The 26,594-nt window shown below is 40.7% G+C and overlaps 2 protein-coding genes across 2 annotated transcripts; one reads left to right on the top strand and one right to left on the bottom strand.

Moving 5' to 3' along the window:
* Positions 1-78: 78 nt before the first annotated feature.
* On the top strand, positions 79-20,071 carry PDIA3 (protein disulfide isomerase family A member 3). The gene is made up of 13 exons (XM_019725333.2): positions 79-393; positions 5,412-5,490; positions 6,786-6,903; positions 11,197-11,304; positions 11,851-11,980; positions 15,305-15,421; positions 15,729-15,854; positions 16,503-16,685; positions 17,496-17,604; positions 18,143-18,271; positions 18,836-18,915; positions 19,260-19,317; positions 19,539-20,071. Exons 1-13 carry the CDS (start codon positions 227-229, stop codon positions 19,650-19,652), a joined length of 1,518 nt encoding a protein of 505 aa, XP_019580892.1. The 5' UTR covers positions 79-226; the 3' UTR covers positions 19,653-20,071.
* A 940-nt stretch (positions 20,072-21,011) lies between these two features.
* ELL3 (elongation factor for RNA polymerase II 3) lies at positions 21,012-24,753 on the bottom strand. The gene is made up of 11 exons (XM_019725335.2): positions 24,182-24,753; positions 23,917-23,952; positions 23,454-23,566; positions 23,136-23,337; positions 22,966-23,045; positions 22,754-22,823; positions 22,397-22,580; positions 22,267-22,309; positions 21,972-22,143; positions 21,704-21,748; positions 21,012-21,620 (listed from the first exon to the last, which is right to left on the bottom strand). The coding sequence occupies exons 1-11, from the start codon at positions 24,311-24,313 to the stop codon at positions 21,510-21,512; spliced, it is 1,188 nt and encodes a 395-aa protein (XP_019580894.2). The 5' UTR covers positions 24,314-24,753; the 3' UTR covers positions 21,012-21,509.
* Positions 24,754-26,594: the final 1,841 nt, after the last annotated feature.

Below are 26,594 nucleotides of genomic sequence, written 5' to 3'. Positions count from 1 at the left end.
CGGCAGTTACCAGCTGGTCCCGCCCCACCCGACGCAGGCGCCGCGCAGCCAATCCGCGGCTGCCACACTGCGGCCGGAACCCGGCTAGGGGGTTGGGGCCTCCGGCTGCAGGTCCGCTTGGGGCAGACGCGTGAGCGCAATCAGAGGGTGCGTGGTCGCCGGCCCGGCCTCCGCAGTCCCCGCCGACCCCCGACCCTCCTGGCCGCCCCCACCTAACCTTGCCGCCATGCACCTCCGCCGCCTAGCGCTGTTCTCCGGCGTGACGCTCCTTCTCATCACGGCCTGCCTTGCAGCTGCATCCGACGTGCTGGAACTCACGGACGACAACTTCGAGAGTCGCATCTCCGACACGGGCTCTGCGGGCCTCATGCTTGTTGAGTTCTTCGCCCCCTGGTGAGGCCACTGAGCCGGGGCGGGGAAGGGAGGGCTGGGTTAGGCAGGGGGCAAGGCGCGGGAACGGTTGGGCCTACGCAACGCCGGGCCCTCCACCATTCCAGCGGGCCCGAGTGAGGCCGGCACATTTCCCAGCCCGAGGAAGCCGAGCTACCTCATCGAGAGCGGAGAAGTGGGTGCTGATCGCCTGAAGGGCGAGACCCGAGAAGGAAAACCCGAAGAAGGCCCCTCGCACGCAGGGTCACATCCTTACCTTGGTGCTCTTGCGGCACTTCCTATTTGCAGAAGGTTTTCCCACCCTCCTACCCCCCTTCGATTGGTATCTTTACAGTTTCTGGGTGAGTCAGTGTTAATGTTCTCCATTCTACAGACGAGGCATTCCAAGGCCTTATACTGGAAGGGAACGTTTCACCAAGTGCAGTGGTCCTGGGCTCCCAGGGTACTTCCTTTCTTCTTGCCCCACGCCCCGCAGCCATTGGTTTCTAGCCAAGGTCACTCGGTGGCTGCAGAATGGTCTGAAGTGCTTTCTTGGGGCAGGCGATTTTGTCCATCGCGTGGTGCACACTTTCTCCATTGAGTTAATCACTCACTTCCCAGCACTGTCAGAATCCTGTCAAACAGAAAGAGTAGAACAAGAGTAATTCCGTCAGAATCTGTCTACATTGTCAGTTTTAATTGAGATTTTTGAAAAATGCCACAAAATAAACTAACAGGAAAGTAACCAGTGTTGGAGAAATCGCCACTTCAGGGTGACTTAACTAAACAGGTGCGTAAATTCCTTAGGATAGAACTAATTCGAAATAAAAAGCTGGGAGTTGGAGAGCAAATATGATTTCTGACCCAGTAAACCTGAGTGTTATTTTTTTATTTAAACCTCAAATCTTTACCGCAGCAAACAGTGATTATCTTAACTCCTGGGATAGCTCAGTAGTATATCCATGCTAATTAACAGTATTTAATTTTTCCACCTCTGCTACACTTACCCTTAATAAAAAACTATATTCAAAAGTATCAGAAAAACAAAGTGTATAACTTCCACTTGCTTCTAACTCTGGTCTTCACCGCAGGGGCTCAACTGATTTGTAGAGGGTTACACTAGAAGTCCTGTAGTGAGGACCACCGGACCCAGAAGGATGTGCTAGAGGCAGCAAATTTTGTTTTCAGCTATGACAGATTTTGTGTCCAGAGCATTTCTGTGGCTAACTGGCAGTACCGATTTCATATCATGGGTGGTCTTTATACATCTTAGACTTACATTATCTCTTAGAAAAAACTCTTCCTAATCCTATAACCATGCTGATAATTTTAAGGGGGTATCACTATAATTAGGATGGCTGTATGGAGTTGGGTCAAAACTCAGTGGTGCTTCAGTGACTACCGGAGTCAACATGAAGTGAATTGCTGGAGTATTGTGGGCTATTAGACTCTTAGTTTAAAGCAGTTTTTTTTGTTTGTTTGTTTTGGTTGAAGGCGTTCTTTTCTACCTTAAATTGTTACATGTGCTTCCCTAAGAACTACATATCCTGTCATGCTCAACTATCCCAAAAATTGGGTGGATCTCTGCTGTAGTGTCGGCTTTTAATTGGTCTAGAAGGTAAGGTCATCTTCCACAATGCCGACAGGAAGGATCAGCTTTCTGAATGAGTAATTTGGAATCAAGGAAGGCTCCTGTATTAATACTTCAGCTGGAGATGTTTTCTTAACTGCTGCATTCCTTTGTACAAATCAGGAGTACTAGCTCACAACTTAGGAACAGTTAAAGAATCCTTACTAAGAGTAAAAGGAATCTATTTTGAGCAAGTTTTATTTGTTTGCTTTAGGGTATTTTTCCAGTTTCGTTTTATAAGTGAAAGTGAAAGATTTCTTTGCAGTTGACTAAAGTTTCCGTTATGGAGTTAATCTGTTTGTAAAAATGGGAGTATCTGACTTTCTCGGGGGAAATAAATTGCACTATTTAAATGTGATAATTTCTGAAAATTTATTGATACCAGTTAAGTAAGTTTCAAGTCCTTAACATCTACTTATGTTGTAAATTTGTGCCCTACCACCTGGGACAATAGTATTAAATAATGACATTTGATATACATTGTTTCTAGAGTACAGAAAAAGACTATGTGGATAGTATAAAATGGAATATTTAATATTTATTTTTATACATGCTAATTCCTTGGAATTCCTGCTGCTGTACTCCCACCTCCCCCCAAATGATCTCTTTAAAAAAATTTAGCTCAAATGTTACTTCTTCCTCCCTTGAACAACAAACTGGTTGCTCCCTCTTCTCTACTGGGACCTAATAATACTGTCTCACCCCTGCCAGACATGTGTTCCTATAGGGAAAGGACTCTTGCTAATTTTTCTATCAGAGGCTAATACCCTTTGGCACAGGGCAGGGCAAGAAGTGATGATCGATGATTGTTGGGTGAATATATGTTGGGATTCATTATTAACTGCTAAGTGTCATCCCTGAAGGTGGGTGGGATTATTTGTGTTTTCGTATTATTTAGGAGTAGGTGAAAGAAATAATGATTAATCTTGATCACTTTCAAAGTTCACCTGAGTTCCATTCCTGGTGAGTTTGAAGAGGACCAGCTCTAGCCTCATTGGAACTCGTTAAACAGGTTCTCCTTGAGGGCATTTGTTGACCTTTATGGATACTGCCAATGCTTAACTTAGGACAGTGGTTTTCAGTCCCAACCTTACAACTTGTACACACTTCTCCACCTCTACATCCTGGTTCCTTCCCAGGTTCCTGGAGAAATCATTCAGTACATTCCAGTGGGGCCCAGGCATGTATTTGTTTATTTAATGCTCCATGAATTTTTTTTTTTTTTATATGCATCCGGGTTGAAACCCACAGATAATTAGGCATCTGGCCTAATTTTATACTGTTTTTTCTATTCAAGTGCTTTAAGATAGTTGAGGTGAAACTGTTCTTATATCTGTTGCCTCAGCCTTCTTGACAATTACTACACATTCAACAGAAAACTCTCTCCTGTTTCTTCTTTATTTTCATTGCTGCCACTCTGGTCCAAGCGTTCATTATCTGCCATGTGGAATATATTTTGTAGGTGGCATTTTTTTTATCTCTGCTTTCTCCCTTTCTGTCAGTTTTATATGTTGCTGACTAATCTAGTCTCAATACGCATAACACATTTATTATCTCTTTAACAACCACCGAAAAAGCCTTTTATAGTTCTCTGCATATATCATTCTCACTAGTAATTTTGCTTTACTATTTCCCTTATCTAAAATACCCTGCCTTGTCCTCTCCGAAGCCTTAAATCCTTAAAAGCCCAGATCCAGTTCATACTCCCTTTAGCATACATTCTCTTCTTAACTTTTGAACCCTTAGTATGTTCCCAAAAGCCTGGATTTCTCAGATAAATTGATTACTTTATTAAATCAATTGTAATTTGTGTATCTTTGTTACAACCCAAGCACACACATTTTTAATATGCAATAGTAAAGGAATATAGAGGATATAATGAACGATACCATATTTCAAACACATCTAAGATGCCACTGATTGTGGGAGGAACCGTTATTTTATGTCTGAAAGAAAGAAATGCTACCATTGAAACTATTACATGATTGCAAGACACATCCCAAATTCAGATATGGTAAAATGTGCATCTGTAAAATGTAGTATAGGAAATACCGTTTAGTTACCACCCAGTCTAAAAAATAAAAGCCAATACAGTTGAAGCCCCCTGTGAGCCCCTTCCCCAACTTATATACTCCCCCATCCTGAATTTGGTATTTATCATTTGGTCCTCTTATACCTGTAGTGAACATGTATGTGACCCTAAACAACATCTAATATAGTACATTCTTTTTTAAATGTCACTTTTTCTTCATTTAAGCTTTCTAATGATGATTTTTGAATAGGACTCCTTAAAGACGCTTGAAGACTATAAGTAAGCTCTTAAAGTCTTTTGTTTTAAACAAGTTTTAAGGGCAACTGTTTCCAATTTGCTTCTTCATTCATCACTTAATAAAATCAAGTTTGAGACTTGGCTATGAAATAGATCAGCTGAAGTCTCTTCTGTGTTTCCCTTCCTTTGGTTTTCTAATTCTTTCTGTTTTTGCTGTCTATGGTGATGCTACAGAACTACTCACCTCAAAGTGATCCCTCTGCTTTTGAAGAGATGATATACAGCTGGTGCTAACTCTATGCTAAGGAGGAGTGTGTTCCGCCTCCCCTTGCTGCATACACTGTGTGCCTGTGGGACTGTTAAGACTTTGGGCAGAGGAGCAGGTGCTTGCCGTGGCCCTCTGGGAAAATATTCTAAATGACATGATGTTTTATTCTCATGAGTTCTTACAGCCAGGTAAACTGTGTAGCTATAAAATTCATGCTTACCATCATATCATTCAAATGCTGTGTTAAAACTTAGTTGAGAGGAAAAAAGCCTCCAATGAGCTGCTAGAGTATTTATAACAAATGAATGCCTTCTGGGCCTCATTCCGCTACTCCTTCAGACTGTTTCTAGTCAAAGAGAATCATATTGAAGGAATGGAGAAAAAATACTTGATGATGAGTCTTAAAGAGTTAATATCATACTTGGGAACTTACAGGTTTCAATCACTGTGTTTTGAGAACCACAGTGCTGTTTTCTTAAGAAAAAAATGTACTTTCCTTTGGGAAATGTTACCAGGAATGGGATTGTTGCTATCTTGTCTTTCATTTTCTCATTAATTGGTCAAAAGGGCGTGAGCCCTTTGCCTCTTTAATGTGAAATATACTTTTGACTACAGCTTTCAGGACTCAATTGTATTTTTAATTGAGAAAATAGATGCTGCTCTGGACTGAGCCAGTCCTATAGAGTCAACCTTAGGCTAGAGATAGTACTTTTATCTTCGGAGAGTTCTGCTTTCCCCTGTCAATAGTGGATGTTGTAGTTTGAGTAGTGTTGTCGTTTGAGATTCTTCCTAGAGAAATAAAGTTAACAAATTTGTAGGATTAAAATGAGAATTTGGCTTTTTATTTTTTATTTTTTTTTAATATATCTGTATAGGTGTGGACACTGCAAGAGGCTTGCCCCTGAATATGAAGCCGCAGCTACCAGATTAAAAGGAATAGTCCCATTAGCAAAGGTGAGTATCGGTGGATTCTTCATTAAAGGAAATGAGGTATTTTCAATAGTTATTTGTAAAATTAATATTTTCTCTACTCTTATGGTTCTAAGAAGAGAGAACACTAGTTTCTGGGCAAATACATAACTGATTATTGTATCAATTATGGTTTTAAAAGATTAAAAGGGAATTATTTGCATAAGAAACAAGTAAAACAGTAAATTTAAGAGGCAAATATGAAAAGTACAAGTACAGTAGTCAAGGTTAGAGGGCAATTATCACTGAGTAAATGAGTTCCCTAAACTACCATTTGATAATCACAATGATGGGAATAGGAAAATGACATGAGGATGTTGACAAGTACGGAACTAACTGGTCAACTGTAAACTTGGTATGTGCTTTTACAATCAAAGTAATGCTTTCAGAATTTTGCAATTATTTTGTATTAAACCCATATTTGTTCCAGTTTAAAAGCTCACATCTCAGCCAGTGTCAAATATATAGTTCATACATATATAGGACTGTTTTGGAAACTGCTTTTAATCCTAATGTTTTTATGGCAGCTTGCCATAGAAAAAAAAAGAGGTCAGTCTTGAACTAATTCTTGTCTCATTGCTATAGGCTGTGTTTCTATAGATACATTGTTTTTCTGAATTTTAGATTATGTTAAAGTATTGGGAGTATATCTCAGAATCTTGTGAAGAGTAAATGAGATAGTATATACAAAGTGCCTATAGCACTGCCTAGTTTGAAGTAAGTGGCTAAATAATGGAAATTGTTTTCCTTCTTCTTGACGGGTCTCACTAGACGTCATGTTATAGTTTAGCCTAGATTCATACTAGCTCAGGGAGCATATTCAAGTATTAGTACCTTTGCTAATAACTCTAGATGATTTGCCAAATCAAATTATACTCCACCCCAGCTAAAGGGTATGTGCACCTATCTGTTTATTCCCTTGATGATAATCATCAAAGTAAGCCACTGTTACTAATTTAAGTGATTTGTCTCTCCCGTGTTCCTAGGCAGAAAAAAGGTGGTGACTGCTTTAGATAATAGACACACCAAGGGCAGAATTTAAATTGTCATTTGTGCATTTTGTTTGAGGCCCAAGAATGTGAATTTTAAAGATTTCCTAGATGGTTCGGCTGTAGCTAGCCCAGTGCCAGTCTGCCTTGAAAATCTGAGATGTTTTGTGGCATATATGCCAACAATTGCTTGATCCTTTTATGACTTGACCAGTCTAATATTTTGGGAATATAGGAAGAGCCTGCAACAGGCATTTGGTTAACAAATACTTTGTGTATTTTAATCTTTAGGTTGACTGTACTGCCAACACAAACACCTGTAATAAGTATGGAGTCAGTGGATATCCAACCCTGAAGATATTTAGAGATGGTGAAGAAGCAGGTGCTTATGATGGGCCCAGGACTGCTGGTAAGGATCCTGGATTACATTCTGGAAACTGAATTTGTTAAGTATCCTGCTCTTTGTCATGGGAACATGACATTTTTCTATACAACATACTTTCAGTCCTTAAAATTTCTCATCTAAGAAGTCAGTTTGGTAGCTAACAGAAGACTTCTCTAAATGAACAGAGTATGTATGTAAGTAATGTAGAAAATACTTGAACTTGAGTTATAAGATTAACCAGGCATTTTTTCATTTAACAAATATTATTGAGTACCTACTCTTTGCCAGGTATGTTAGATATACTAGGTGTTCAGTATTTATTGATAAACAAAACAGACAAGATTCCTACTCTTGTGGCGCTTACATTCTGGGGGATGAAGAAAAGAAGACAACAAATAAGTTTGAAAATACACATAGGTAACCACCACCTCACGTCCATTATGATGGCTACTACCAAAAAAAAACCAGGGGTGGCCAGTTAGCTCAGTTGGTTAGAGCGTGGTGCTAATAATACCAAAGTTTCTGGTTCCGTCCCTGCGTGGGCCACTGTGAGCTGCACCCTCCTTTAAAAAAAAAAGAAAGAAAGAAAGAAAAGGAAAGAAAAAAAAAGAAAAACCCAGAAAATAACAAGGGCTGATGAGGATGCAGAGAAATTGGAACTTCTTTCCATTGTTGGTGTGAATGAAAAATGGTGCTGCTGCTATGGAAAATAGTATGGTGGTTACTAAAAAAATTAAAATTAGAATTACCACATGATCCATCAATTCCACCTGGGTATATATACCCAAAAGAATTGAAAGCTGGGTGTTAAAGAGATATTTGTACATCGTGTTTATAGCTGTGTTAGTCACAATAGCAAAAACGTAGAAGCAACCTGAGTGTGTCCATCAGTGGATGAATGGATATACAAAATGTGGTATGTTAATAATAATAATAGTTACATATAAATGTGTATATCATACAATGGACTATTATTCAACCTTAAAAAGAAGTTCTGACATGACTACAACATGGTTGAACCTTGAAGACACGTAAATTAGATAAGCCAGTCACAAAAAAGATAAATATTGTATGATTCCCCCATATGAGGTTTCTACAGTAGTCAAATTAATAGAGACAGAAAGTGGAATGGTGGTTGTCAGGGTCTCTGGGGAGGACCGAATGGGGAGTTATTTAATGGGTCGAGTTTCAGTTTTACAAGATGAAAACAGTACTGGAGATTGGTTATACAACAGTGTGAATGTACTTAATGCCACAGAACTGTATACACTTGAAAATGGTTAAGATGGTAAATTTTGTGTTGTGTATTTTACCACAATTAAAAATTTTTAAATGTCAAAAATATATATGGATAAGGTAAATTCCATTAGTGATAAGAGCGTTAAAGAAGAAAAATAAGACCAGAAGTGGCCTTGGGAGCACCACATAATTAGAGTGATCTGGACAGTAATGTTTGAGTTGAGATTTGAATGATAGGAAGGAGCTAGATCTGGACCAGAGCCTTCCAGGCAGAGGGAAAGCAGGTACTTAAAAAAAAAAAAAAAAAGGCCTTAGGGTATAATTGAGCTTGACATGTTCAAGGGACAGACAGGCTGTATGGCTGGAATATAATTAGCAGGGCTGACAGGTGCAGTTAGAGGTGTAAATAGAGAACCAGATCCTATAGGGCCCATAATTGATGAGAAAAAATATTTTTGTATAAACTAAAATAGTTTTATCTTGAGTCTCAAATAATCAGGCGTATTTTACATTTTTATGGTAGAAAGCTGATAGGAACAGCGTTCAGTTTTCACATTTTAGGTGACATGAAGTTTTTTCAGTGTGTATGATAGTTACTCATATACAAAGGTCTGCATAGCATGACCCATTTCTAACTCTGATGTCATCTGAAGACTGTTTCACCTTAGGCCCTTTGCCCTGGCTGTATTCACAGCCTGAAATGATATTCCCCCATGTTTGCATAGCTTGCTCCTTTCTTCCATTCAGATCATGACTTAAATTTCACACACTCAAAACACACCTTTCATCCGCCCACCCCCACGCTTTCCTAAGGTCATTTTTTTGATCACATCATCCTCTTAATTCTCTGCACAGCCCAAGTTACTACCTGATTTTTTAAATTATTTATTTGGAGATTTATTTATTATATTATTTATTATTTGGGGATTTATTTGGAGATTTACTTTTTATTGTAAGCTCCAAGACAGCAAGAGACCTTGTTTGGTGTATTTACTACTCTGTCCCCAGCACCTAGACTGGCACGTATAGTAGATAGTCAATAACTCTTTGTTGAATGCTTAAGTATTTTGACCCAACTGAGGTCATTTAGCCAGCACTCAAAATTTCATGTCTAAGCACAAATGGAAAATTTTTCAGTTTTTTTCTGAGCTTGAAAATCATTAATGAAGAACCCAAGTTACCATTCAGGTTTTATTAGTTTAATTTAGTGTAGAATTAGCAATTAGAGTTATTAATATAGTTTTTTCTGACGTTGGGCAGGTCTTAAGTAAATTGTAGATGAACCCAACTAGACTGCTGCTGCTAAGCAAATATTCTCAATTGGGCTGCAACATAGATTTTTTTTTTTTTTAATAGAATTTCTCAGTATCTGACTAGGGGGTCAGATGTTTGGCTATTTAGGATGGATTATTTTATTCATGTACTCTTCTAAGAACTATGCTGTTCACCTTTCTGCTTAGTTACTCAGCATTCCCACTATACCTTCCAGAGAATTTGAATACTCAGAGAAAAGTAACACTTTTCATAATAGCCCTGTTTTAATGTTTTTTATAATAATTTGTATTGTGATATAGTAATAACAGTCCTCTCAAAGACTAAGCAATTCCTATCCAATTTCAACTAATCTATTGATACAACCCCTCTGTGAGGAATTGAGGAAAACTTTTAAAAGAAAAAATATCCATGAATGGAGAGCGAAGGAAATAACTACCTTAGAAAAAAGGCAAAGTAGGCTCAGTTGTGTTGACAGAGTTGAACAGTATTCTGTCTCAGCCAATTAGCAAATCATTAGAGTATTTAGAAGAGAAAAGGGGTGGAAGAGGTAGAATATTATGGAGAAGTAGTACTGTCTGCCTTGTAAGCATTTTGAGCCTACGAATGGTTTCAGTGGACCCCAGAACAATGTAGAATAATGCTCTGTCAACCAGGCTTAAGGGATAAAAAGAGTCTTCTGTGTTTTTAGATGTGGTTATTATTACTTTTAAACTATTTTACTTCTCTAACGCATTTCACTTCAGTAGTAAAGTGTGATTTGATTTGGGTGCATCTTAAACGTGGCATGATTTGACCTTTATGCAGTTAAGCCCCTATATAGCTTAGCCAAGTCACTGCATTTTCTGCTTTTAAAATTTGATAAGGTTATGAGTAATTCTTTGTGCTACTTGAGAATAAGGGATTTGTTATTTGCAAAATGAATAGTTCTTCAACTTATATACTAGGTATTATTTTAGAGCTAGGTATATATCAGTGAACAAAACAAACAAAAATCTCTACCCATTTGTAATTTGTAGTGGGGAGAGATAGATAAAAAATAAGTATATAGAGTATATTAATTAGATGAGTGAAAAATGCTGAGGAGAAAGATGAACAGGAGGAGAAAGATGAACAGGAGGAGATAAGAATTTTGGAGGTTGAATAGGTTTTAGTTTCCAGTGGGGTGGTCAGGGAAGGCTTCATTAAGATGACATTTGAGTAAAGACCTAAAAGAGGTGAGGAAGGGAACCACGTAGATGTCTGGGGAAAGAGTGTTCTAGGCAGAATAACAGGCACAAAGGCATTATTTAATTTGTGCTGTTATAAACACTTTACTACATTGTGGGTAGGTGTATAAATAAGTAGTCTCTTTGGGGGCAGTATCTACCGTGTTTCCCCAAAAGTAAGACCTAACCGGAAAATAAGCCCTAGCATAATTTTTCAGGATGACATCCCCTGAACATAAGCCCTAATGCGTCTTTTGGAGCAAAACTTAATATAAGACCTGGTCTTATTTTCAGATAAATGCGGTAAATTATGTTAAATGACAAAATACAGAATAGCATGTATGTATGCCGCCATTTGAGGAGAAAAGAAAGAAGAATAAATGTGTAATTGCTTATTTATGCCTAATATGTCTGGAAGGATATACAAAAAAACCTGAAATCTTACCCTTTAGGGAGGAAACTGGGTGACTAGGGACAAAGATGGGAAGAAAACTTTATTGTATACCCTTGTGAACCTCGTGAACTTTGAATCATGTGAATGATTACCCTCTCAAAAGTTGTAAATTTGTTACTATAATCTTTCATTTTGTTTTTTAAGATGGAATTGTCAGCCACCTAAAGAAGCAGGCAGGACCAGCTTCAGTTCCTCTCAGGACTGAGGAAGAATTTGAGAAGTTCATTAGCGATAAAGATGCTTCTGTGGTGGGTAAGTAGCAAATATTTAATTATGTCACAAAATCAACTTGGTTTCAAAAACCCTCTGTGGACATTTTACAAGGAGTTCACTGCAAGCAGATCTTTATTAAACACTGACGTTTCATTCACTTTTCTAGACTTGAAGTTCTAAAAACAAGACAGAAAAAAATATGATTAAGTTATTTGCATTGATTGTGACATATTGCCTTATTTAATCCTTCTGCCACCTGAAATAGTTTCTGAAACTCTTAAGAAGTAAAGCAATTTGCACAAATTTATTCAATTGTGAAAAACTAGAATTAAGACTTGAACTCTGACAAATAAAATTCCTTTGGCTCCTTCAAAACTGTTTTTTTTAAAGAGTAAAGGAAGAATTCTCATCCTAAGTATTTTGTCAAATTTCCTAGGTAGTCATGGCAAAGCAGATCCAGTCCTCTTGCCAACCTTGGTTTGCTTATCCATAATAGAATAAAGGTTTTGAAAAATAGAAGAATTTTAAAGTTTTGAATGTTCAGCATTTACTGTTTCTTCTTTATGTTTGACATTTTCCATATAGGTTTTTTCAACGATTTATTCAGTGAAGCTCACTCTGAGTTTCTAAAAGCAGCCAGCAACTTGAGGGATAACTACCGATTTGCACACACTAATGTTGAGTCTCTGGTGAACAAGTATGACGACAATGGAGAGTAAGTGCCTGAGAGGAATGCCCTTGCAAATCCCTGCACCAAGTGTTACTGTGTGAACTGGTGATTTTTATGCCTGGTTTTTTCAAAAGGTTTATTGAGCACTTGCCTAGGCATTAAGCTAAATTCTAGACACTGTTGCTGCCTTTGAGGGGCATCTAGCAGGGAGAAAGAGTGAATGTATATAAAAGTGTAGTGAGCATTATAGGTGTTATGATAGAAATAGATGCACGGTATGGTGGAAGTACAAAAGAGGGAGTGATTTTTCTATCTCTTCTGGGGTGGCGTGTAGTATCAGAAAACACTTCATAGAGGTGACTCTTGAGGTGTGTCTTTCCAGGCAGGTTATGGCAGTTGGGATAAAAATTATTCCAGATAGAGCAGCAGCAGTGTAGGCCATGAGATGTGAAACAACCTAGGCATGTTGGGAACTGTAGTACTGCTAGTAACTGAGGTCATAGTGAAAGGTAAGGTTGGAGAGGTAAGTAGAGACCAAATTATAGAAGATGTCAAGTGCCAAACAGAAGAGTTTAGATTTTTATATTTTAGACATTTGAAAGCCATCGAAAGACTGAGCTAGAGAATAATGTGATTGATTTTGTGTTTCAGAAGAAAAGTCACTAGCACCCACATGATGGTGGTTTGAATGTGGAGAAAGAGTCTAAACTAAGGGTGACATCTAAGAGTCTAAGTTAAGGTAGTGTTGGGGCAATGGAGAGGAAGGAGTGAGTATAAAAAATGTAAACAATAGGATTTGGTCCCTAGCCACATGTGAAAAAGGGAAGCTCTAGAGTGAGTCTAGGTTTCTCAAGACTTAAATGACTAAGCCAATGACATCATCAAGCTGGAAAAAGACAAAAAGAAACAAATTTGGGGAGAATGATGATGAGTTCTGTTTTGTCACAATGAGTGAGAAGTTTGTGAGACATTCATGTGGTGAAGACCCAACCCAGTGGACAATTGGATAGATGAGACAAGAATTCAGGAAAAGTTCTGCACTCGAGATAAAGATTCGTAGGTCACCCACATATAAATGATTATGGAAACCATTGGACTAGATGGGATCACTCAGGGTAAGCATATAAAATTTTAAAATATGTGCCAAGGGCTAGTGTTATTTATTCATATGTAACAAAATATGTAGGGTTTACTACGTGCCATTTACTGTGTTAACTCACTTAATCCTCTTAAAAACCCAGTGAGATAGGTCTATTATTATCTCCATTTTACAGAGGAGAAAGCACGCGAAGAGGTTAAGTAATTTGCCTAGCTTCACACAATAAGTGGCAGGACTAGGATTTGAACTTAGTTTGGCTGCAGGATTGGTAGCTTTGACCATAAGGCTCTGCCTTTTCCATTGAGAGACACCAAGTCTATAAATGGATGTGGAGCCACTTGTGTGGCTCATTAAGCACAACATATGTCAGCCTGTTAACCTTAGATTTCTTCATATGGCTGCCTCTTAATGTTTGCCATTTAAAGTGGTCTACCAGCTCCTGATCAGAAGTCTTATGTGAAGGTTGTTTTAAGGTTTTCATGTGCACACCAAGGCCATATCATCATTAAAGATCAACTGCCTGATTTCTATTTTTTGAGAATAACTGCTTTGAAATTGGTAACTATAAAAAAAAATCTTAGCCCTGTTCACATTCTTGTTTTCCCAGCATGTTTATATTAGTTTCCCTTTTGCTATGTAGTTTCCCTGTGTTCTGTGAAAATGCCTCTGTTTTAATTGACAAAGTTAATGATTAATACTGGAAGAGTGAGAGAGGCATGTTAGGACTTTGGTGCTGAAGCCTCGCCAAAAACAAGTGATAAAAATTGTATGTGGGTGTGTCTGTAGTATGGAGAGGAGAATGAATGAAGGAGAAGCTAGAGGCAAGATATTGGTAGTTAGAATATGTGGTGTGATCAAAACATACGGTGAATGCTGTTGCCATGTGCCATCCATTGGAAAGGCAGGGCTCTTCAATACAGAAAGTCACACACCTTAGTAACAGTGTGTGACAAATTTCAACTTGTTAAGTGCAGTCAGTCTGGTGTGAGCTACTGTTGAAAGAAGGTGTGCCATAAATCATGGATCACGAACAACACATTAACATGAAATGGGTTTCATCCTCCATCATGACAGTGCGCCATGTCACACATTGCTTTTGGTACTGCAATTTCTGTCAAATAGAAACATTACGGTGTGTCCTCATCCACCTTATTCACTGGATCAGGCACCATGTGACTTCTGGCTCTTCCCCAAAATCAAAATGACCGTGAAAGGTAAACATTTAGAATCAATTCAGGTCATTGAGGCAGCCACAACAGCACAACTAAAGACACTCATGAAAGAGGACTTCTAGAACTGCTTCAGAAAGAAGCAAGAACGATGGGATAAGTGTGTTTTAAGTGAGGCAGAGCATTTTGAGGGGGATTAATGGCAATGTGTCTTTTACTGTAATTTTAAAAATTTAAACATTCACCATAATTTTTGATCACACATAGTGGTATTTTCCGAGAAAGGTGGTATTACATATAAACCTGTCACTCAGAACCAAATTGGGGTTCAGTTTTAGTTTAACAAAAGGCTAGAAATGAAAGAAGGAATTTGCTTCAGGTGTTTCAATGGAGTGAGAAAAGCTCGGCTTTGGTAGAGTTGCAAAGTAGTACCTACCAGCAAGAAAAAAATTTGTGAACTTGGTTTATTGGTATAGAAACTCTAGAACAAAGGAATTTCTAATGAACTCAAGCTGAATATTACCTATAATTGTATACCTACCTATAGAATTTTACAATTGGAAAGAATCTTAAAGATATTTTCTCTAATGAAGTCATTTTCTGTGTAGGAGAGTTGAATTTTTAAGGAGAATGACAGGGCAAGGTACCTTCCAAAAAGAACAAGGTCTATTTTATTGTACATTTTGGGGCTTTGGGAAAGTTGGGCTCTGTTGGTTATTATTTTTAAAGGTTTGGAAATTAATCATCTATGCTACCCTCATTTTGTACTGAAAAAGAGCTATAGCCCAGAAAAATTAAATTGATACCTGGTATAAGGTCTTTGAAATTAGTAGTAGAGCTAGAATTAGAACAAGATTTCTTAATTTCCCAACCCAGGGTTCATTAATTCCTCATACCCAATTATTGCACTTTAGATTAAGGTGCTGATCACCTTACTGTCAATAAGGTCATGTTGCCAAGTCTTTGGTCCCAGAAAAGAGTCCTTATGTGCTTAAATTAAATGATGGTAGTAAAAGTGGCAGCAGGAGTACATAGTTTGAGCTTTAAGTAAAAGATGAGAGGCAGTTCTGTCTACTTACTGAGACTTTTTTTTTTTTAAAGGGGTATCACCTTGTTTCGTCCTCCACATCTGATGAACAAGTTTGAGGACAAGACTGTGGCATATACAGAACAGAAAATGACCAGTGGCAAGATTAAAAAATTTATCCAGGAAAACATGTGAGTACCATTTTATACCTTGTTTGGGATTTCTTGGCTTCATGATGTTTTGTTTACCTGAGTTATAAAACAGAGCCATGTTGTGGATTAAATAGTCTCAATCAAGGGATTATAACGATAATCGTTAAAGTTTATATTAAAGCAGTAATGTGTGGGCCGCAGAACTCCTTTTGATCTATAAGGTATATTGCTCAGTACTTGTCCTATATGTTGAAAATTTCTTTTTAAGTGCTAACAGTTACTTTGTGATAATTCCATGCTACAGCTATAAACCTACCAAGTTTGATAACGGATTATTTCATTTCAGTTTTGGTATCTGCCCTCACATGACAGAAGAAAATAAAGACTTGATACAGGGCAAGGACTTACTTACAGCTTACTATGATGTGGACTATGAAAAGAATGCTAAAGGTTCCAACTACTGGAGAAACAGGTAATAAGAGTCATAACAGGTAAACAAGTTTACCAAGTATGTAAACAGTTCCTTCTAACTATCCTGTGACCATGTGTGATGTGAGAGCAGGTAAGAATGGGTACAGTTGGCTCCCCAAAACATTTGAAGCCGTAGGATAAATAAACTTTTTCGAAAATCTATTGGGCATGTCTTCCATAGGTATTCCTTTGCCTGTCACACAGCTGATTCCTTACCTCCAAGTAAAAGACGCAAATGTGATCTAAAATGTACTCTAAAACATTGTGCCTGCTTGCCCATTGAGACTTGCAGTGCATTTTATCCTTACAAATTTTCTTTTCAGATCAGTCATTATGCTTACAATATTTTATATTTTTATATATATAGATATATATAGATATAGATACACACACACACATATGTATATATATTTCAGTGGAAATGGACTATTTGATTAAGCACCACCAGTTTGGCAGTAAAGTTCAGTAAGACATTGGAGTTCACCATAATCCTATGTCAATGCCCAAGAACACAAATTCAGACCGATTCCAGAGGGCTGCATGGACTGTGAAACTTGGTCTTTGCTTTCTAGACTACTTGCTTCTTGGTTTCAGAAGTGTTTTATCACCCTGGTATAGTCTTGGCATAAATTTCTCTTATATTCCACAGAGTGATGATGGTGGCAAAGAAATTCCTGGATGCTGGACACAAACTCAACTTTGCTGTAACTAGCCGCAAAACTTTTAGCCATGAACTTGCTGATTTTGGTTTGGAAAGCACTACTGGAGAGATTCCTGTTGTTGCTATCAGAACTGCAAAAGGAGAGAAGTTTGTCATGCAGGAGGAGTTCTCGTGAGTTAGCATGGGTTTGGGATTGGATTCTGCAAGGAAACTATTAAAGCCTCTTACACTACTGAGAATTGATAAAGAAGAATGTTGGAATGTGAACATAGCTCTTCTAGTCAAGATCCATGACTGTTACTTTTCTCAATTAATTTAATTATAGGTACCGTTGGGATCATGATCCTTAATAAATTCTGAAAACTAACAAAAAGATAGCAGCTTAGAATTCTTACACGATTGTTTCCACCCTGTCATTAAAAATAGTACATAGAGAACACTGGACAATGTCTTTGAGATTGATGTAATTTCAGGCCAGCCCAATCCCCTCCCAAATCCTATTTTTCTTCTTGGAATACCACATTGGCATAAAATAAACCCAGGGAATTGGAGCGGTCTTAAGATTCCAGATAATTTTGACCTTCACCTTCTGAGACTTTGGGAGATCATGACAAGAAAATCTTCCTTGTGAGCAAATCGGTAAAATGAGATACCATAAATAAGCACTATTTTCTAGAGCAACAAAATAAGACTGGTTCTAAGGCAGAATTGAATTTTCAGAAGACCAATGTGTTCTTCCTTCTTTGCCCTTTCTAATCCATAAAGAATACACTAGAAATACAAGGAGTGGTTGGTTTTTTTGTTCGGTCCGTAGTCCTGCATACTGAGAGATAAGAAACCCCCTTTATTTTTAGCTTCTGATTTCTTTCTAGTCTTGAAATTGAAGCTGAAATATGTGGAAAATATTCTTAGGAAATTGCTTTTAATCCTCTCAATGGTGGGAGTAGATTAACAAACCTGACCCTTGTCTTTAATTGGCAGGCGTGATGGCAAGGCTCTTGAGAGATTCCTGCAGGATTACTTTGATGGCAACCTGAAGAGATACCTGAAGTCTGAGCCTATCCCAGAGAGCAATGACGGGCCGGTAAAGGTGAGGCACTCACAGGTTCCCCAAGCCTCTCAGCTGCCTCCTCATTTCTTTCTTCCAAAAATGCTACGAGTGAAGACCTTGTTTGCTATCATGTTTTTGTTTGTCCTCACCCCTATCCAGAGTCGTACAATAGTCGTTGGCAGAGCTCATAATGCTCAATAGGAGCAGGAGTATAAAACCTTCACAGAATTTTCTGATGGTATTTGTTTCAGAGTTAGGTTACTCTTTGGGACAGAGCAAGCTAACTCCTAAGAATCATTTTAAGATTGTTGCTCTGAAATTACTTTAAGGAAGGATTGGGTAGCACTTGTTTCCTGTGACTTCCTGAACATAATTTGACAGGAGACAGACACAGGAATGAGTTGGTTTCTGGGGAATGGCAACATCTTTAATACAATCCGTAAATGTGATCTGGTTTCAGTGACATTTTCAGTGGTAACACATCCAATTTTAGAGGGATTGGGTCCAGACACAAATATAGCTCATGAATTTATTCTTCATCTCATCTTACCAACCAGAGAATCTCCGTGTTTTCCAGGTAGTGGTGGCAGAGAATTTTGATGAAATAGTAAATGATGTAAATAAAGATGTGCTGATTGAATTTTATGCTCCTTGGTGTGGCCACTGTAAGAATCTAGAGCCTAAGTATAAAGAACTGGGAGAGAAGGTAAGTCTGAACTACATTCTGAAGATCAAATTTGAGTTGGGATGTTCACACACATATTTAGCATTGGCTAGTTACCCTAATTAGTTCATTGCCTAAGTAAGTAATGGTAGAGTTTTTCCAACTACCTACTGTTTACTCACTTTCTCTTGACTTCTGCCTAGCGTCTAGCCTGTGCGCTGCCTCAAGTACCTGCTTTAACTTTCCACTCAGACTCAATCTAAATAATGGTTAAAAGTATCCAGGCTTCTAAATTTTGGTAATGGCTTATATGAGTCCATTATGTTCCTTCATCTTAAAACACTGGCATTAGCCCTTAGCACTTACGTCTTATTTAGGCCAGGTAGTTTTGAAAATGGCTGTATATAGAGTCTTAATATAGAACCAAGAGAGAAAAGGGAAGCTTGTGAAAGGCTAGATATTGTGTGCAAGTGTTATTACTCTTCCCATCTTAGTAGCAAAACTTATCCAGGTGTTTAAAAGCAATTGTTTTAAGTCCTGAATTGACTAAATGTCTCTCAGTCACTGAAAACTTGAAATTTAAAGAGCTAACCTTTTTGTTAACAGCTCAGAAAAGACCCAAATATTGTCATAGCCAAGATGGATGCCACAGCCAATGATGTGCCTTCTCCATATGAAGTCAGAGGGTAAGTAGATTAAAAACTAATAAAGGTGTCTAGGCAATTGACTAGAAAAAAATAAGCTTGTAAACCATTTTTTTTATTGGGTATGGTTTGGGGAGTCTTCATACTCCAGTTGAGCACAAAACCACTGATACCTTCTTGGCTTAGAGGTCTGCTGCATGGACCCAAATAACTGCCACAGATTTTGTGAGTTCTCATATTCCTGAGTTTTGATAGGATGTAACCTAGCACTGATGGAGGCTGGTATCTGGTCAGATTAGAAATCATGAAGAGAAGTTATCGGGGAAGTATGTGTCAGAGTTACTCTGGAACCTAAAATTAGTCAACTCTTTTTTTTTTTTACCCAGTTTTCCTACCATCTACTTCTCTCCAGCCAACAAGAAGCTAGATCCAAAGAAATATGAAGTAAGTGCATTGTCTTATCTCTCCACAAATAAACATACACATGCACACACACTTGTACATATCTAGCTCTTCGTTTATTTAACTAGAAACTTTAAACTCTCATTGTCAATATATGTGGTTGTTAATATGTTTTTGCAAACTCAAAAGTCTTCCTATTGGGAGGAAAAAAACCCAGGGTTCTTTAAAAGGATAAATTTTCAGAGTAATCTTTCTGTTTTCAGGGTGGCCGTGAATTAAGTGATTTTATTAGCTATCTACAGCGAGAAGCTACAAACCCCCCTATAATTCAAGAAGAAAAACCGAAGAAGAAGAAGAAGGCACAGGAGGATCTCTAAAGCAGCAGCCAAACATACCACTTTGTAAAAGGACTCTTCCACCAGAGCTGGGAAAACCATTGGGGAGGACTGGGACCCATACGGCATTATTACATGTCAGGGCTAAAAGGACACATGGGTATAATCTGAATCCTGTTAAATTTTCTCGAAACTGTTTCTTAGCTGCACTGTTGATGGAAATAACCAGGACCAGTTTATGTTTGTGGTTTGGGGAAAAATTATTTGTTGGAGGGAATATGTTGGGGTGGGGGGTAATTGAGTTGGGGGGTTATTTTCTAATTTCTTTTGTACATTTGGAACAGTGACAATAAATGAGCCCCCTTTAAAATGTCTTTTTTTCCATTAGATGGGAGACCAAAGGTTCTCTAGACCAGCACTGTCCAATAGAACTTTCTGCAATGGAAATGTTCTGTAATCTTCATTGTCTAATGTAGTTATTGAACATTTGAAATGTGGCTAAGAACTACATTTTACATTTTCATTAATTTAAATAGTCACATATAGGGTCAGTGGCTACCAACTAACTGGGTCCATAGTTATCACCTGTAAATACTTTCCAAATTTTGTCTTTCAATCCTTGCATGTTTATTGCCTAGGCCCCTAGCCTGATAATTAGAATAGGTGAGGGAGGGTCCTTTCTTGTTGGGCTCTGTTTCTGACAGTGTCCGTGCCCTAAGGATGGGTTGCTATCTATCCTTGCCATGCAGTTGAGCATGTTTATAGCTCCCAAGGGCTGTTGTCTGCCCAGAAATGCCCTGTGGGTGTGGCAGCAGGTTGGGGTTCCATCCAAATTGTTTCAGGAATTGCTGACACTGCTGGGTGCAGTTCTCTCCCCCAAAGCTCAAGGTGTGGCCTATTAACTTCCCTCTCTAGTGGACTGGGAACAGCAGTATCATTCCTACTTGTAAGTGAAGCATCCACTTTTCTTCTGCAACAAAGAGGAATGAAAAGGATAGGACTGGTGTGATCTTTTATTCAAATGAATTGACCATTTCCCCTTTTCCTTTTTGTGAGCAAATACAAATCCTGTCCACAGTTACAGTTTTCAGTAACTGGATAATTCCAGATAGGAGCCCTAATTATGTTACCTTCAACCTTGATGTTTAGAAAAGAACTTTATTCTTACTGTAATCTCTAGTTGTCAGTTATAAAATGGATTTGGTAGAGCCTTGTAGCACAGTATATATCAGGATCATTCATAGTGCTTTGAAAAAGATGCCTAACCATAATTTTGGAGATTCTAAGCCACAAGACCTGGGCTGGGACCTGGGGATCTAATTTTTTAGAGAGCCCAGAAGTGGTTCAGATATATTGGCGTAAGAACCACTGCCCTGGAAGGTTTAAGGAAAGCATATAAACTTACACAAAGGACACAAACAGTTTTAATTTTTTAGCCATGTTTGTAAAAGAATTCACTTACAGTACATGGGTAAGACCCAAGCCCTTTTCCATTATATCCAGGTGTTTTACAAGTTCCTTTAGCTGTTTCCAAAAGATCTCTTTGTTCCTTTAAGGGAGGCTACCAGGCTAAATTTTAATGTCCTCAAGGTATATTGTCCTGGAAATGGTGTCATTTCTCAGGATTTGAAAAGGACTTGGCTGAACTAAAGGTGAAGAAGCCAAGCCTCTGTTGCTTTTCCTAGTCTCCCAGGCACAGCTATGGAGTATTGGCACTGTGCCCAAACCCTAAATATTAAAACATGGCAACAATGAAAATCAAACCTTAGCCTAGAGTAGCTCTCCTTGCCACCACGGACTCAGCAGTAAGAAGAGCAGACAATTGCTCTCTGTTTAGTTTATAGCTGCTTTGTTCCTTCATATCTCACTGGGCAGAGGGTCAAAAGATGTCTGACTGCTTCAGCTGCCCCTGTTCTTTTCCTCAAATTCCAGGATGAGCCCTTTAATGTGGGACAATTTCTGATGCAGGTACTCACAGCGATGCTTTTCTTCCCTGTAACCTGGGTTCCGCTGCAGAGAAAAGCAACTGTGTCAAAAACAATTTTTTTTAATCCATTTCGACCTTCTTGTTACCATTCCCAGACCTTGCTTACCTTCCTGAACTTCTTATATTCCTGGACTATCTTTTCTTCCAGCACCTGAAACAAAGTACCAAGTTTAACCTTTGAAAAAAGGCTCCTGTTCTCTTAGGGGAGGGAACTAACTTCCCTTCTTATTGCTACCAAATGATACAGACTAATTTTTTCTCTCAAACAGGCTCGCTTGTCACTTTTTTGGTCGCTGAACAAACACAGGTTTATAGGCAGTTAGCAGAGTTTATAGCCAGTCAAGCTGGAAGGCTAGCCTGGGTCCAGTCCTTACCTTGTGCTCTGGAGTTCCTTGCTGAACTCTCTTGATCTCTGCTCCCAGGTCCATGAATCTTTGGCTTGCAGCCGCAACTCTAGCATGCAGGATGCGGTATTCAGCATAATCTGTCTCAAAGTCCTGCTCATAAGCACGTTGCTGCTCTGTACTGTGGATGGCTCCGTATTGCCTGCCAGGAACAGAGAGTTACCACCTTCAATTTTATTGCCCCCCCCCCCCAAGCTTCCAGCTCCCGGGAAGTTAATATCTCATGCACAAGCCTTGATAAAATTGGAAATGGCAGGGGACTCACAGGAGGTAATCTGGTACCTCTTCAGGGCTTGGGGATTCAGTGTCTACAAAGGAAGCAAGAAGACATGAAGGAGATTATTGGCCTTTTCCCCTCACTCTAGCAGTTTTACCCTCCTTTCATTAACTCTCACCTGCTTGAAAAGAGGGTCTATGCTCCAACTTGGGGCCCATATCTTCATGTTTATCTTCTTCCTCCCAATCTTCTCCCTCTTGTAGGTCCTGACTGGGCAGCCCTTGTAGGGAACTTGGAGCTAGAGGCAGAGTTCTGTGCCTCTTTTCTTTGAGTTCTATAGTGGGTGCAGGTGCTGGACGTTTCTGTTGGGGGAAATACCTTTGTCACACAAGCAGTATATAAAAAGCCTATTCTGCCCTTCTCTTGAAAATTACTTCCATATAATCTCTGGGAGCATCAAAATGAAAGCTCCCAATTTTTAAGTTTTAGCCTGATTGGACAAAGCTCTCTGAAAACCCTTGCTATTACAACTTACCTTGCCCAGATGTTTCTGGCCAGCAGAGAAAAGCAGTGCCCTATCAGGCTCTCTGTTTCGATGATGGTTCCTAGGATATTTGAAGAGGGAATGGGAGAGATGAAGACCAGGGTAGGAGGTAGGGCTAGAAGTCTTATTACAGCATTTAGGGTGGAGACTCAATGAAGATAATACCAGGGATTCCCAGGTTAGTCTCACCCTGCCCCAAGTACCTCACTTGCCACTGTGCCATGTGTTCCCTTGAGGATCCTGGGAGTGAGTGACCTTGGCTGCTTGCCGGTGAATCTGGAACCTGGCAGGGAAAGTGGCAGGGGCACTTGGCTCCCTGGGCTTCAGGCTTTTGCCCCACCTTATCCCAACTCCCTGCAGTTTCTGGCCTCACCTCTTCTAGTGCCATCTGTGGCTGTGAAACTGCGTCTCCTTCAGAATAGTCTCCCATGTTCTGCCAATTCTCAGGATCTCTGGCATCTTCAGTCAAGTTGTGTCCCTGAACTGAAGATGGGGCCGGGATAGAATCCATGGCTCCCCAAATAGTGAGGCGCTCCCTGAGTGGGCCCAGGCAGTGGAGGCGGTTAGGTCCAGATCTGGAAGGGGGTGGTAGGAAAAAATCACGAGGGTGGAGAACTCTTAAGCACCCCTCAACATTCCCCTCATGGACTTCCCACAGACCTTTTCTCATCTGCTGTTTGTTCCCCCTTACCTGCCTAAACGTTGGCACACAAGGTCCAAACCACCACCAGGGCCCTCCTGGCCACACTGGGACACTGTGAAGGAGAAGAGGCAGGACCATCCAGGGCCTCGGAGCCTCAGATACTGGGGGTGAAAAAGACCGTAAGCCCCATGAAGTCAGCCCCTCCCTGTCCTGCCAACGTCATTCCTCCCTGAGCCAGCCTAAGAGTGAAGATGGGTCCCACGGGACTCGTTAGCACACCAGGTGCAGCTGGGCCTGAGTTCCCAGGAGGTGAGACGGCCACAGTCTCTTCAACCGCAGCCTCCTGGGACCACAACCCCAGCAGCCCCCCTCACCACATTCGGGGTTCAATTCTCGGAACTTCCTCGGACCGTGACTGCTCTCAGCTTCCCACCCTGACTGTACCTTCCCTGAGCCCGCGTCTGTTCTCCCCGCACCGCACCTTCTTCAGACAATCCAGGCCACCACTTACCCCTCGGTTGCCTTGGAAAGAGATCACTGGCGGAACCTGCGGGGAGAGCACAGAAGCGAGCTAAGCGCAGGTGAAGCGGCGTCCCCAGGATCTGGCGTGGGGTGCCCAGCGGGACCTTCCTCACGGGGTTCACTTGGAGAAGTGGAGAATCGGGAGCCTGTGAATGCCGCTCCCCATCCCCAAGTCCCTTCGCCGGGGTCTCCGGCTGAGGCCCGAGGTCCTGAGGGGTAGGGGGTAGGGAAGATGGAGCCCGGGCCGGCCGCACCTGTTGCCGCTGACACTCTTGCAGCGCCCGCAGCGCCGCGTCGTTGAGCCTGAGCATCAGGAGGCTGGCCCGGGCAGAGGGGTTGAAGCTGAGCCGGAACTTTCCATTCAGAAACTCCTGGGGTCCCGCCATGGCCGCGAGGTCGAGCGCAAACAGAACCTCGGCCACCGTCGAGTGCCACCACCACCACCTTAGCTGTGCAGGGCGAGACTTGCACAGCCGGTAGCCCGGGTCGGCCCCGCCCCCCGCCAGGAACCCACCCCCGGCCCCACCCACAGCCAGCTCCACTCCTGAGGTTTCCTAGCCGCGTGGGCGGCGCTTCGCTCTCCTCCGGGACATCCACGAGGACCCCAGCGATTTCTTGAACTGGCGTGCTCCTCGTGGGGCTTTCGGTAGGGGAGCTCCCAGTTCCGGGGAGAAAGTCTGAGGCCACGTTCAGACTCTTCACCTAGAATCTCCATTCCTGCCTTAGTTTCCCCAGCCAAGCTGAACTCTGCATTACCGTCTCTAAGGGAAGATGACGAACCTGCAACCTCTGGAGGGTTTTAGGCGCAGAGCGGCCGGAGGGAGTGCCTGGTTGCCAGGCAGTCTCGGCTTATCACGCGCCTCGAAGGCCAAGCGCCCCTGGAGACAGAGGGAGGCGGACTCAGAGGGGAATTCCTGACGCCAACACCTGGTGCAGCACTTTTGCTTTTTCCCTCCCGCGGTATTGCTGCAAACCCGAAACCGGTTTCTATATAACTAAGGCTGGAGAGAGTGCCGTGGCAGAAGTGAAGCTGGGCTGTAGCAGGCTGGAACGCCCCACCACCACCACCACCACGGGTGGGCGGTGATGGAGGGGTGGGTGAGGCCGGAGAGTTGCAAGGCAGAGGAGAGGGAGGACTCAGTCCCGGGTTTCCCCTCCTGCCCTAAACACGTGAAATTGGTGTGAAAAGGAGCTAGCTCACTCCCACAGGAGGGCCAAGAAGTGTCAGGAAGTTGCCAGACATTCCGGAGGTCTAGATCCTGGTGCAGTGAGACCCCAGGACCAATCTCAGGTTGCCCCTTGGTGTTTCCACTCGTCCCTATTTGGGTATGTTTCCCATGAGCCCTGGCGGTGTTCTCTTTCCTAACTAGGATCCCTCTGCTAAATCTCTAGACCTGCATAACCCCAAATGACTTTCATGCTCTCCACCCCAAATCAAATTAACTATACGTATATTTGTCAAAATCATCAAATTATACACTTAAAATGTGTACATTTTAATGTATGTAAATTATAACCTAATAAAATTGATTTTAAAAAATCAGTGTAGTAAATCTCCAACTCCAACAATAAAAACATTTACTGGTCAATCTCAGGGCTCCCTACTTCTCTGGGTTCCAGTTTGCTAATTTGATAAACAGTTGTGGCAATGGATAAAGCTGGTCTCCCGGGGTTCCTTTTTGTTAGATTTTTCTGGATTTAAAGTCAAAGGAGAGACTAGAATAGTGAAATTTTCCAGAGAGGAGGGAAGGAGCAGTGCTGAAAGAGCAAGCAACCGGGGAAGATATTGGGGGAAGGAGGAAGGGAGGTAGAGATCTAACATTTGTTGGGTGCCCATTGTGTGTCAGGATCTTTGCATGTTATTTAATCCCTACAATAACTTTTTACGACAGATATTATTATCTATATTTTTTGAGCATTTACTCTATATCAGACCCTGTACGAGAGCCTTGGGCTACATCAATGAACAGATTCTTGCTTTGGGAGAGCTTACATTTTTAGAGGGGAAGGAGACACTATAAACACACCTAAGAAATAAATACAAAAATACATTGTATGGAGGGTCGAGGGAGGTTGAAGAGGGTAAAAGGGGTAAAATACATGGTGACGGAACGAGACTAGACTTTGGGTGGTGAGCACACCATGCAAACACAATTGATGTGTTATAGAATTGTACACTTGAAACTTACAAAATCTTGTTAATGAATGTCATCCCAATAAATTTAATTAAAAATTAATAGTATATGTTAAAAGGTGATAAGTGCTATAGAAAAAAGAAAAATAGAGCAAGGTAAGAGGGTTTGGAAGTGGAGAAGGAGGAAGTAGAGGAGGGTGGAGAAGGTTGACTGTATATTAAGCAGGGGGGTCAGAGAAGGCCTCTGGAGAAAATGACATTTGAGCAATGCTCTAAAGGAGGTGAGGGAATTAGCTAAGCTGTATAGTTGGAGGAAATGCTTTCCGGACAAGGAGACGAGCCAGTGCAAACTCTCTAAGTCAGAAGTGTGCCTAGAGTGTTTGAGGAAGAGTTGAGGCCAGTGTAAGTGAGTGAGGGGGGAAAATAGTAAGAGATGAAGTCAGGAAGGGAAGGAACAGGGGCGATTAGGTCACAGAGGGTCTTGTGGGCCATTGTAAGGACTTTGGCTCTTACTTTGAATGAAACGGGAAATC

Source organism: Rhinolophus sinicus, linkage group LG03 (genome assembly GCF_036562045.2).
Source record: "Rhinolophus sinicus isolate RSC01 linkage group LG03, ASM3656204v1, whole genome shotgun sequence".
In the NCBI taxonomy this organism is placed as follows: Eukaryota; Metazoa; Chordata; class Mammalia; order Chiroptera; family Rhinolophidae; genus Rhinolophus; species Rhinolophus sinicus.
This window is presented reverse-complemented; position numbering and strand designations above follow the sequence as displayed.